We start from the raw sequence: 12,857 nt of genomic DNA, 5'->3' as shown, positions 1-12,857 counted from the left end.
TTCATCTTCTAGCCCTTTTCTGTAGTACTTATCTGGGTGAATGTCTCTAATTTATTTATTTATTTATTTATTTAACAGCTTTATTGGGTACGTCTACAAGCTCAAAATGAATATATATACAAGGAAAGAGACAAAAAATGGATAGACATACACCAAAAGGGTCAGTGCGAACGGGACATGGAGTCCCATGCGGGGCACTACCCTTAATGAAAACGGAAAAAAAAAAAAAAAATGAAAAATGTAAAAACTTACAGTGAAAAAGTGCTAGATAACTAAGAATCAATGACAGGGACACGACCTAACAATTGACCACGTGCACGGACTATTAACATCAAAAACTGAACGGACAAGAGAGAACATGTGTTTTGCTACAAAAGTTTGAAAGGCGGTCGGGTTAGAAAACTTGGACGGGGGTGATAAGGTACAGACGTAGTTCCAGAGTTTAACAGTTCGGTTGAAATAGGAGGCCTGAAAGGTACTTGTTTTACATGAAGGTGTTGTGAGATTGAAGGAATTACTTCGTCTGGTGCGGCCGTGGGAAATAAAAGAAACAAAGTTAAGGATGTTTAGATCCGTGTAGTTATTCAGACATTTGTAAAGAAACACAAGGTCCTTAAGTTCGCGGTCGTAGGCGAGAGGGAGCAAATTCAGCTTGATAAGCCGGTCTCGGTAGCTCATTTCCCCAATTCTGGTGCCTAGAATCCATCTTGTTGCACGTCTTTGTACTCTTTCAAGCTGACTTTTGAGACTGAATTGGGCTGGGGACCACACTTGCGTTGCATAGCACAGTTGTGACTTTACCAAAGCCAGATAGAGGGACCGCCTGACTGAAACATCGGTCAGAAAAGGGCATGTACGCTTTAGAAGCCCAAGTTAGTAGCTTGTTGGCTTTTGCGATGATGGTATGGACATGTGAATCCCATGAAAGGGAGCTAGTCACAATATTTAATGATTCTATCCTTCATTGGCGTTTTGATTTCCACTAAGACGTTCAGTATTTAGAACGAGAGATATATAAAACGGCTCGAAAATTGCAGGAGCAAACAAGCGGGAGAGCACTAGTTCGGGTCGCGTAATAAACGCCGTTGTCCACGCGACGCGACCCAGACCTCCTCCGCTACTATCGTGCCGTTTATTTCGCGCGAATTTTGCACCGGTTTGCTTGCTGAACGCTTGGAACAGTCTAATCCTTTGTAAGTTACTTCCTTCCTTACATCCTTCTTTCTTGATCTCACTCTCATACCTTTTATCCCTTCGCTTCTCTACATCTTTTTATCTCTCCCGCTTATCTTGGAAAATCTGACTGAACTTACGCTCCCTTACCTATTACTCATTCCCTTTTTAATTTTGTTTTGTATGATTTTTGTCATCAGTTCTTCTTGCGTACGATTATTTACTACTGTCCAACAATCATTTTTCATGGTCAGCGGGTTCACTGAAGGGACTGCACGCCGAGATATTGCTTCACATTTTTATAATGTCTCGAAATAGTCGCATAAATATTTGCCTCTGAAAGGTGTTGGGCAAAGGTTTGAGAATAAACTATTATGGCTATATTGGTGTCGAGTGGAAGATCAGGATTTCTCATTCTCTGTATTGCCTTTGACTTGACTACTATCTCCCTTGCTGTAGCAGAACCTTACGTGGGTCACGCCAATCTTCTTCCGTTGCTTTTCGGTGTGTGGATGCTTCATTCCAAATCGAAGAAAACACAACAGTATCCTTGCGCACTAAACATTGCCTAAACTCAGAGCCCTCGATTCGTTGCACCGGCTATAAGATTTCATAATTTTTCTACGCTTTGCGGGCCTATAATTCATGATGTCTGAGCTCAATTTCAATTCGAGAATCGCACTCTTGCCACTCTATTCTTTTTAATTTTTTGGTTTTCTTTTCTTTTTTTACGCGTGCTTGGAACTGTTTCGAAATTTTCAATAGCGTTTAAATATCATTTGTTTCACGAATTAAATCAGTCTGCTCCAGTAAAGGCGAAGGCGCTCGATGGCGCGAACTGACCATGACCGCGGGACTACATCCGGGACTCGCACACACGTTGTCCAAGATGGCGGAAACAGGTGATCATACTTGGCTCGCTGCTTTCTTCTTTTTATTCGATCTTGTTTTCATTTATCTCGATTTTGTGTCTTTTCGACTGGATAATACAACGTTTATTGTAGCTCTTTTGTAATACTACCCGTTTCTTGCCACAGCTAAAAAAGCTAAAAAGAAAAAGGGGAAGACTTTGGCCCTGACCGAGTTCTTGGCAAAAGATGGCGAAAACGGATCGTCGACTGTTACTCATGCGGCTATATACTCAGCTAGATCGACGAGCTGGGCGGACGAAAGTGAGAGCCTAAGCACTGAAGGTATTTAAAGTTCTTTTTGAGCGTTTCTTGGGCTGATTAAGGCAAAATAGTCTCACAGGGGCTTCCAAAGATCTCGCTACGCTACTTATTTAAACCGATAAGTTGAACAATGATTCAATTTATCTTCAACCCAGTGTAGGGCTATCTTAAATAATGTTACAAATTTTTCATTATTTCGAAGAAACCACAATTGATTGTTCTTTTCTGTTGGACCCTTATTGGATCTTTGCAACGCTTGTGCAACTTCACGGTGAAAAATAAAACACGACATGCTAGCAGGTCATTCATAAAAGATAGTTAAGTTACTTGAGATTGTGAAATATTGAATTATTTTAAGAGAAATAAAATTTTTTGCGGTAGCAGAATGAAATTTAAATGAATGAGTGATTTCAAGCATCTATGTTTGGCTCCCAAAGCCTTGTAATGTTATGGTAATTACCTCGAAAAAACCTTCATATCGATCTCTAGAAATAATTCATATTCAAAGAGACACGACCGACAAATAGATTCTCTATTTTTGCCCCATGTCTGCCACTAACTTGTTATGGTTACATTTTTCAAAACAATATTTTGAAATGTAAAATTAAAGACTCTCAAGAGACGTGTAGACAAAATAAAGCCATCACCAAGTACAAATTAGCTACGAAGAAGTATTTTAGATAATGTTACCTCGTGTATGTTCGCTAACAAGATGACGTGTCTTACAACTGCTTTGATTTTAACTAATAATTTAAATAATGTTTTAACAACGCTAACCTCTGCAGAAAAATATCAGAAAAAATAGAGATTCTGATATTTACTTGTCATTTATTGAGAAATAGAGATCTTGCTTTTTCTAAAAAACTAAACAATATTAGTTTCATGACTGGATTTTTTTGTTGCACAATGAAGGACCTTTCTTTATTCACCATTATAAACCCCAGTTTGAGATAATGACAAAAAAATTAAAGGAGTTTGGTGACATATACCAAACATTTTGTAAAATAATTTTGAGTTTAAAAGAACTCACCCTTAGTAAGTCTTCTTTATATATTTCTTTTGTTTGTGTTCTAAATTTTGTTCTGAGGAGAAAAAAAAGATATTTTGCTCAAGCTTTTAAGGGAAAAATTATTTCATGGAAAGTCTGAACTGAAAAAGCCTACACAACTCTGCTTTATCCCAAGGAATATGTTATTTTTTTAAGAGTAAATGTAGATTTAAGGTGATATGGAATCCTGACGCAAGGAAACCTAGTATGATGAAAATAATGTTATATGTAAAATGAAAAAGCAAATTCTTCAGACCCAAAGTAAGTACAATTATAAAAAATGGGATATGTACTCTGACCATGAGAAAATCTTAGCATCACAAAATTTGGATATGGTCAAGTTAAATTGAGAAATTCAGAGTTTGGTTTTGTTCAAATGTCTTCCATAACACAATACATAATATGCAGTACCCACACTGTTACAGACTGAGCTGGTCTTCTCAAAATTACTTGGCGTATATCTACAACCAATTTGTCAAAGATCATTTCCTTACAATTTGTGAATTTTCCCAAAAAGTTTACTGGTAACCATCCATACTCCTGGTCCTGGTTGTTCAAAGGGTGGATAACACTATCCACTGGATAAATCACTATCCGGTGGATAGCGCAGTATGGGTGTTATGTGTTGGAATATGGGTGTTATTCTCAAAGAGAGGGAAGGGGATTTTTTTGGGTTAAATATCTTAACTTAAACTTAATAACTTAAAGCAGGGTTTTTGATGACTTGTTTTTGTAACTGATAGAAGTTCAATGCTTAGAGTCTTTATATTTAATGGTGACTTTTCCATATTTCATAATTAACACTTTTTTTAATTGTATGTTCAGGTAAAGCCATGTGAACAGGCTAATTTTCACAGACAATGTGTGCTGAACAGAAAGCAACACTGTACTTTCCTTATGACTACAACATCTGTAACTTTCTTCAACTTAAAAAGATTTTTTTTTGTCTTGACTTCTCATGAATTCTACTCCAATTATCTTTTGTTTAGGTCTCAATGAATTCATCTATTTTCTTTTCCTATTTGTTGTGTGAGTAGAGATTGCTGGTCTCCTAACTAGTTTATTCCTCAAAGGGAAGAGTTAAGAGAATAAATTACTATTTCCAGTACCTTAATAATAATAATAATAATGACAATCTTTAATGAGGAAACTTTTTCACTAAAAAGTGGTTTACAAAAAGGACCTCGAAAATTAAAAATTAAAAATTTACAATGAATAAAAATGCTAAAAGATGCTACTAAAAACTAATGTATCTTATGTGTAATACAAAACTTAAATCAATGAATTAAAAATCTGACGCTTCAAAATATTTACATTATCAGAGGCTCGTATAGTTTTGTCCAGCGAGTTAAAATCACTTACAGCATGATAGCCAGTTCTTTGTTTGCCCCAGTTTCTTTTGACGGATGGAATTTTGAGGTTTGCTTTATTTCTTGTGTTGTAACTATGCTGTTCTTGCTGAGTGACTAATGTTAGTTTGTGATGCGTGAGACCATTAAGACATTTATATACATGTACGCATCGGCGCTGGAAGCGCCTTTTTTCTAGTGTTAACCACTTCAGTGTAGTTAACGCATCAGACGCAGAGGAATACAGTGGTCGATCTAATATTATTTTAGCCGCCTTATTTTGAAGCACTTGCAAACTAGACATTAAAGTTACATTATGTTTGTCTCCCCAAACTAAATCAGCATACTCGAATAAGGGCATAACAAGGCTTTTATAAAAAAGGATGCGCGCCTTAAACGGTAACAAATGCTTAATGCGTCTAAGTAGGCCAAGCCTTTGATTAACTTTCCCTGCCATGTATTCGACATGATTTGTCCACGAAAAATCAGACGATATTAAGATTCCAAGATATTTAAAACAAGTAACATTGTTTATACAATGATCAAAGATTGAAACAGTTAGAGCTATTTTCCTCTGTAACTTCTTGTTACTGCCTATAAGCATGCATTTGGTTTTGTCCAGATTCAGTGTTAACTTATGTTCATTCAGCCATTTCGCCACAGCCAGGAGGTCTTGGTTGAGCTTTTCAGTCAGCTCCTGAGAGGAAGTCCCATAGCAGTAGATCACCGTGTCATCTGCATAAAGTGATGCTTGACAGGCATCTAGAACACTTGGCAAATCGTTAATGTAAATGACAAATAGCAGAGGACCCAGAATACTTCCCTAAGGGACCCCATGGGTAACTGGCAATTCATCAGACAACTCATTCCCACAACATGTACGCTGTTTCCTGTCAGTAATGTAAGAGCGGAACCACTGAAGCGAGTTCTCACATAAACCAATTTTGGAGAGCTTGCGTAACAAAATCCGATGGTCCACAGTGTCGAAAGCCTTGGTTAAATCCAAAAACACGGCCCCACACAGTTTACCTTGTTCCATGTTCAATAAGACTTCATCAGCAAATGATGTCAAAGCAGATTCAGTAGAGAGCCCCTTCTACCCCTTCTACTACCTTAAGGCAGTAATGCAGTTTCATAATTGGTTCATATGTCAGCGTGGGTTCATTGAGATATGAAGCATGCAGGAAGTTTGCAGAGCATGAAAGATGCGCAAGAGTTGCTCAAGGTGTAGCCGAGAGCAACTCTAGCTTCTTGAGTGCTCTCCAAAACTTTCCAAGTGCTTCATATCTCAATGAACGCACGGCTGACATATGAACCAATAATTGTTTTTATGACATTTTCAACCCAAAGGAAAATTTTTTTCTCAAGGGATTTGTTTGCTGACGTCATGAGCGTGCACAATAGGAATATGAAGCAAACTTGCACAATTGAATTTGATTAGACAAATTTACTAGCTATGTTATAAAAATGCCTAGACCATGATTCATACACATGAAATTTTGATTTTTTTTTTTTGTCTTTTTTTTTATAGTGGACACTACATGGCCTGAAGAGGCTTATGGGGGAATCTCTACAGGCAATAAACTACGTGCAGCAATGGATAGGGCCTCTCTTCCAACTGCACCAAGGGCATCCAGAGGCCCTGACATAGATGTTACCAAAGTTCCTGATGATCCCCCTTACACAGCATTTCTTGGAAACCTTTCATACGATGTTGACAGGGATGACATCTTTGAGTTCTTTGCCGGCAAAAAGGTATGAAGTGTTCAGGTGTACACTGCAATTTGTTACCTAGCAATATCTGTTTACAGAAATGATGTTATAGAGCTATTTGGTAACATAAAGACACAGTTTTTTCTTAGCAAAAAAACTTAAAAAACCACAACACACCTATAGCATACCATATTCTCTTTACAGGGAAGGGTCCTAATAGCTGGGTAAGTTTATGAAGGAGTTTTTCTTGGTGGAAAACTTTATGAATTAATTGATATCCTTCTCAAGTGTACAAAGCCTGTGTAATTATCATAAAAACTATTTAATTATCACCAGTTGGCTACCTTTTGAATAAGATTTTTTATTTGGCAAAAGTTTAATCCACCCATCCCGGTCCTGTCACATGCTTTCAACCACTTCTCAGTAAAACGACATGCTTGACATTCCATTGGCAAGACTCAGAGACAACTGAGTACGATAACTTGGTAACTCAGAGTGCTCTTCATAACAACAGTATTTTTTCAGGGTTATTTCAGTATTCAAATTTTTCTAACTTTTATTTCACTTGCATAATATACTTGCATGTACTTGCCTGACATTAGTGGCAAGCCAGGGGAAAAGCCATTTTTGGGAAAACTGGGGTTTTGATAGGAGTTTAAAATTTAATTTTGCTACAATCCTCATTTGTATTATTGGAAACTGTATCCAAGAGGTTCTAGTTTTCAAAATTAGTTGTGGAGCTTCATTGAAAACCCAAATCACGTCATGTATCTTTTAAAATTGACTCAGATTTTGATATCTGTGAGCCATGTCTCTCACAGTAGGGTTTTTTTGTCATACAGATCACTGAAGTGAGGCTCCCCCAAGACAGTAATGGGCGACTTAAAGGGTTTGGCTATGCAGAGTTTGTGGATAAGGAGTCTCTTGTGGCTGCTTTAACTCTAAACAATGAGGTAATTTTTTTTAACTTCTTTGCAAAGATCTACCCAACATGGAAGTTTTAGAAATTGGAGCCCAAAAACTCATGTTCAGTTTGACACTGAGAAAAACTTACTAACATTGGCTTGTGTGGAGCAAGTACATGTACATGTAGCTTTCGCACTTGCCTGCTGGACATAGCAGCACAGTTTGGCTCCACTTGCATCAATCCCTTATGGAAAATTGGATTGTATATTTCTCACTAGAGGAGAGGTTTGATTAATCAAGTGCAGAAATATTTGTTACAATGTTATTAATAAAGAATGATATTTGTGAGGTAAAATAAGACTAAAGAATGAGGTATTATTGTAAATATTTTTTTTTTATGTTAATAGAAAAAAGATTGTACACTATACCACAATTGAATTCTGAATAACCTTTGAACAATTGACAACTCTGACAATACAAAATCCCAGTAGTGTTATGATGTACTTTTACATTTGAGGGATATACTCTTGTTTTTTAGAAAGCTTAACATGGTTGTGCAATTGCCAAAGACAAATTATTTTATAGCAATATTAGCACACTTTTTTCATGTGTTCTCTTCAATGTGCTTCCAAAAAATTCATTATTATTTTAATGTTATTTTTAATAGTTGTTTGTATAATTTTTGACATTTTTTGGCATTGCAGCAACACTGAAGCATCTCAGAAACACCCCAAACTTAAATGACTTTTGTGACTGTTGCTCTTTATTATGGATCTGTAGTAAGCTCTGCAAGAACTGCCTTTCTGCTAAGTTTTGAAAAACATTAAATAAGAAAATTGAGGTACATTTCTTAAATTTGTAGTCAAATGAAAATAAATCAGCTTTGATTTATCTTGTAGATGAGAGAGTCAATGTGTTTTAGAGCACCAGAACTTCATCAAATATCATTCTTTGATGTTATAGTTAGCACCTTAAAAACGGTTTGTGGTCTTTGAAGAAGCCCAAGCTTTATTACGGTTGCATTTTGATTTGTCACCTTTTTTCCTCTCTCTTATATATGTAGCATCTGAAGAACAGAAGAATACGAGTCGACGTTGCTGGACAACAACAACAGCAAGGTAAAGGGCGATATATGCTTACTGAAAATCTAAGCTCTGATAAGCCACCAACCTTTCTTATGAGGCTCCCACCTATAGAAATTTAATTCTCTACCTAGCACACCCTCCCCCTTCTCCTGCCTCTGTTTGATCGACAGCTCAAAAATAGTACTTTAAATCTATTTTTCCAACGAATGTCGAAAGGTAGCTGCAATCTTCCCTATGGATTGGGATTGGTCCAAAATATTCGCGCCATTTTCACAATGAGTCAGTGCAAAACTGAAACCAATCGCGAGTGCGTCACCCGCATTCTCTCGTTTTTTTTTTTTTTTCTTTTCTTTTTTTTCACTTTGAGTTCCCATCTCCTCCCTCTGATCTTTTCTTTTGCTCTGATGTGCTATTGTGATTACTTTGGTCAATTCGAATTAATGATACTCGATCAAAAAACACTCTTGTTATCAGTTTGGTTTGATTTGCCTTTCAGTACAAAATACACTTGCACTTGAAAGCTTGTATTAGTTTACGTTTTGGATGTTTGTGAGGTTTTGATAAAAGAAACGCATTCTGTATACGGTGTTCGTGATATTAAGATGAAGAAAGATGAAGAAGAAAAGTGATGAATCGTATTTAGGCCCCTAAATATGAGCTAGTTTTTGATAAGACTCCTTCAAGTGACACTGCACAGTAATGTCCTACTTTTCCAGTCAGATATGAGAAGTATACACCCTCTTTGAAATCATCTAACATATATTTTGAGTCTAAATATGGCCGAAAAATAAAGAAACGATTTATCGTTGGAATCATGTCGAGAAATACCCCTTAACAGTTTCTGTTAATTTGTTGCCCTAAGGATGTCTTCTACACAACCCTTTTTACCTGTAACATTAAAAAATGTATGGCAGGTAATTCTTTTTTTTGTTTCTTTGTTTATTTACAGAACGCGAGCGCGGTGACCGGGATCGGAATAATGAACCTGATCGCACAGATAGTGATTGGCGAAGCAAACCCGAACCTCCCCCAACCCAGAATGGTAACAACGACAGATATAACGACGATGGTGGATCCCGTGATCGTTTGGGTCCTCGAGGATACGACGGTGGACCTCGGGATAGATCGGGTTACCGAGGATATGACGATGGACCTTCTTGGGACAGATCAGGTGGAAGGGACCGAGGGTACGATGACGGACCTCGGGGCAGAGACCAGGGATACCAGGACCGCCGAGGAGACGATCGGTACGGGGACCGTGACAGGGGAAAGGGATTTGGCAGCAACTGGGATTATGGAGACAGAGACAGGTATAAAATGGTTTTAATGTACTAAATGCCGTGTTGCATGAAAATTCGCTTATTTACATCCTCCTGCCAGTAAATTTTTGGTGAATCCGCGTTCAGTCTCTCAGTAGGCTTTTGTTTCAACAACCTCTTGTTCTTCCTCGTAAAGCCCATTGCTTTTAAATCCAACATAGGCGAGACGACAGAGGTCAAGACCGTTACGATGGTGGCCGAGATCGCCCCGATGATCGACGATATGGAGATCGTTACGGTGGCGATCGGGGAGGCGGATATGGCCGAGACCGTTACGACGATCGCCGAGGTGGTGATCGTTATGGGGGTGATCGAGATCGCTACGGCGGATATGGCCGAGAACGCTACGATGATCGCCGAGGGGGTGATCGCTACGATGATCGCCGAGGTGGGGATCGTTACGATGATCGCCGAGGGGGTGATCGATACGACGATCGCCGTGGTGGCGACCGTTACGACGATCGTCGAGGTGGAGATCGGTATGGTGACAGAGATCGAAGGCGTGACAACGATGACCGCGAGAGAAGCTCATGGCGTGACTGCGACCGTGGTCGCGATTCAAGGAGCGACTTTGATAGGGACGAGAGAGAGCCTGGTAAGAGAGAAACCTTGATCTCTTTTGTTACAAATGTTACAGTGTTTTGTCGCAGCAAAACTTTGATGAAGTTTGTATTTATGAAAACAATAAATAGGGAAATGACAATGTCTTTCTCAGTTACACAAAATTAGCGAAAACTGTACGGTCTCGCTCGCCCTTTTGACACTTGTATTTGAATTACAGTCAGAGAGAGGCCAAGGCTTCAGCTCCAGCCTCGCACTAAACCGGTGGAAGAAAACAAAGACGAAACTGTAACAGACAGTTCTGTGTTTGGCGGCGCCAAACCTGTCGACACGGCCGCGAAAGAGCGAGAAATCGAAGAGAAACTGGCCCGACAAAAACTTGAAGACGAAGCAAAATTGAAGGAAGAGAAAGAGAGACAGAGAGAACGACGAGAGCGTGACGAATGGCCACGAGGCTCCAGTGGTCGAGCGCGGCGGGACAGCAATCGGTCGAGCGACGGAGAAAGGGGAGGGAAAGATCGACGAGACAACCCGGACTTTCGCAGCCGGCGTGACAGCACGAGGTCCAGTGACGAGGGTTTTCCAAGCAAGGCAGTCGAGCCCGCTTCTCGGGATAACTCTCGGGGAGGTGGAAAAGAGGCCAAGGCGGCACCGAAGGAGGCACCTAAGGATGCTCCACCTCCTGCTGTGAATGTGTGGACGCAGCGGATGGAGCAACAGAAAGCGGCATCGACGGGAACGGCTGAGCCAAAGAGTCCCACCGAGGAGCATAGAGTGGAGATCAACGTTGACAGTAGCACCATGACAGTGACGTCTCCCACCTCTCCCACCTCTCCCACTTCCTCAGAGAGAAAGGGTTTCCCCAGCAAACGGTCTGGCCCTCGAAAGGAGTTCAGAGAAGGCGGGGGTCCGCCAAAAGGCAGAGGTAGAGGGATACGCCCTGAGCGAGGAGAACGAAGCGAGAGAACTGACAGAGGCGACAGGGCAAGCGTGAATGGTCCGGACGGAGGTGGTAGAGGAGTGAAGAAGGAGAAGAGGGAACGGAGACCTGCAGAGCCTAAGAAATACGAGGAGACCCAACAACCGGCAAGTGATCAAATTATAAATTACTCTTGACCTTCCTTTGAATCAAATCGGAAAGGCTAAGGTGCAAGTCCTCACGGACGACAAATAGTATTCTTCGTTCAGCTCTGTTGCAAATGCTTTCCAAACGAGTTTTAAAATTTCCTTTTGTTACAGGAACCAAGTTTTCTCAAGGATCGCTTACAAGAAAGTTAAAAGTTATCTTAACAAGTATCACATTTCTTACCAACAGGTCTTCCACACAAAGAGCAAATTTGCTGCTCTCTTGGATGATGAAGAGCCATCCGAACAGGACACACAAGAACAGTTAGACGCCGAAGACGAGACGTGATGACCCATCTCTGTTCCTTTTTTTTTAATATTATTACAAGTTGAACAAATGAATTGCAAGCCCCAGATAAAAAACATTGGTGTAAATCGTTAGGTCACCCTTCTGCTTTACCAGGGCGCATGCTAATTGATGGAAACCGCTGGCGTTTGTTACGACGTGACCGACTTGATTTGGTTGTAAGCACGGACACATTAGGTAGACCAGTGCAAGCCGCATTTCATAAATTTGAACTTTAATATATTTTGGTGAGATTCTATGAATGAGAGGGTTCGACTTTGCATTTTTCTTTCCTTCGGTCTTAGTAGCTTTGATGATATTTTAAACTACTGGTTTCACTAATTATTTTGGACAACTTCGCTGCTACTAAGTTGTTTCTTTCCGTGAAAATGTTGTTTTTTCGATTTTTTTTCCATTGAAGGTGAGATGGATTTAACCCTATTTTCTTATCTTGACTCGTTATGCGATCGCGTAGATTTGGATGAAATTACTTTTTGTGTTGGAAGACGCCTGTTTAAGTGAAGCTTTGTAAGTCTAAAGAGTTTACTTTCGTGATGTTAGTCTTAAGAGTAGGTTCATAATCGATGATTGCTGCTATTATATAAGATAAAATGTGCACTTTGGTGCAGTTTTATTTTATTTTCTACCACAAAAGTGGTAATTGTGGAAACGGTTAAACGAGAGTTGAAAATCCGTCCAGTCCTCATGAAGTGTTTTTCTGGTCGTGGGGGAGGGTAGAGGAACCCTCTCAAACTCAGTGATCAAAGACTTCTTGTCGTTCGAAACCTCTTTTTTTCTTTTCTTTTTTTTTTTCGTATCACTGAAGTCCATACCAACTTATTTAAATACGATTACCTTCCCCAGTGAGAAGTTAAATTTATTGGCTCGGAGCAGTAATGAATGCACTTAACGATGGTGCAGTGATTTTAATAAAAAGTTATAGTCTTGTTCACCTTGACTTTCTGATGGTTTTGAACCTGTGCTAAAATTAGAAACTATCAATTATTCGCCACAGAGACACAGCGTAGCATCACGTTTCCCGTTGATTTTTTGGCAAAATAAGCCAGTTTGATTTACATGTGGATGACAGCTGTGTCATGTTGAAACTAATAACACGAGT

The 12,857-nt window shown here is 39.4% G+C and overlaps 1 protein-coding gene across 1 annotated transcript; it reads left to right on the top strand.

Annotated features, from left to right (window-relative positions):
- The first annotated feature begins 2,002 nt into the window (after window positions 1-2,002).
- LOC113679440 (uncharacterized) lies at window positions 2,003-12,689 on the top strand. The gene is made up of 9 exons (XM_089182978.1): window positions 2,003-2,075; window positions 2,211-2,366; window positions 6,274-6,497; window positions 7,298-7,408; window positions 8,425-8,479; window positions 9,396-9,756; window positions 9,927-10,360; window positions 10,547-11,412; window positions 11,642-12,689. Exons 1-9 carry the CDS (start codon window positions 2,018-2,020, stop codon window positions 11,738-11,740), a joined length of 2,364 nt encoding a protein of 787 aa, XP_089039104.1. The 5' UTR covers window positions 2,003-2,017; the 3' UTR covers window positions 11,741-12,689.
- Window positions 12,690-12,857: the final 168 nt, after the last annotated feature.

The sequence above is a fragment of the Pocillopora damicornis genome, chromosome 9 (assembly GCF_964200805.1).
Source record: "Pocillopora damicornis chromosome 9, jaPocDami1.2, whole genome shotgun sequence".
NCBI lineage: Eukaryota > Metazoa > Cnidaria > Anthozoa > Scleractinia > Pocilloporidae > Pocillopora > Pocillopora damicornis.
The sequence above is the reverse complement of the archived record's forward strand: the minus strand, read 5'-3'. Positions and strand labels throughout refer to the sequence as shown.

Coding starts and splice junctions, on each gene's coding strand:
- LOC113679440 (XM_089182978.1), top strand. CDS start 2,018: ATGACCGCGGGACTACATCCGGGACTCGCACACACGTTGTCCAAGATG. Junction 7,409..8,424: donor CTTTAACTCTAAACAATGAG/GTAATTTTTTTT, acceptor TTATATATGTAG/CATCTGAAGAACAGAAGAAT. Junction 8,480..9,395: donor TGGACAACAACAACAGCAAG/GTAAAGGGCGAT, acceptor GTTTATTTACAG/AACGCGAGCGCGGTGACCGG.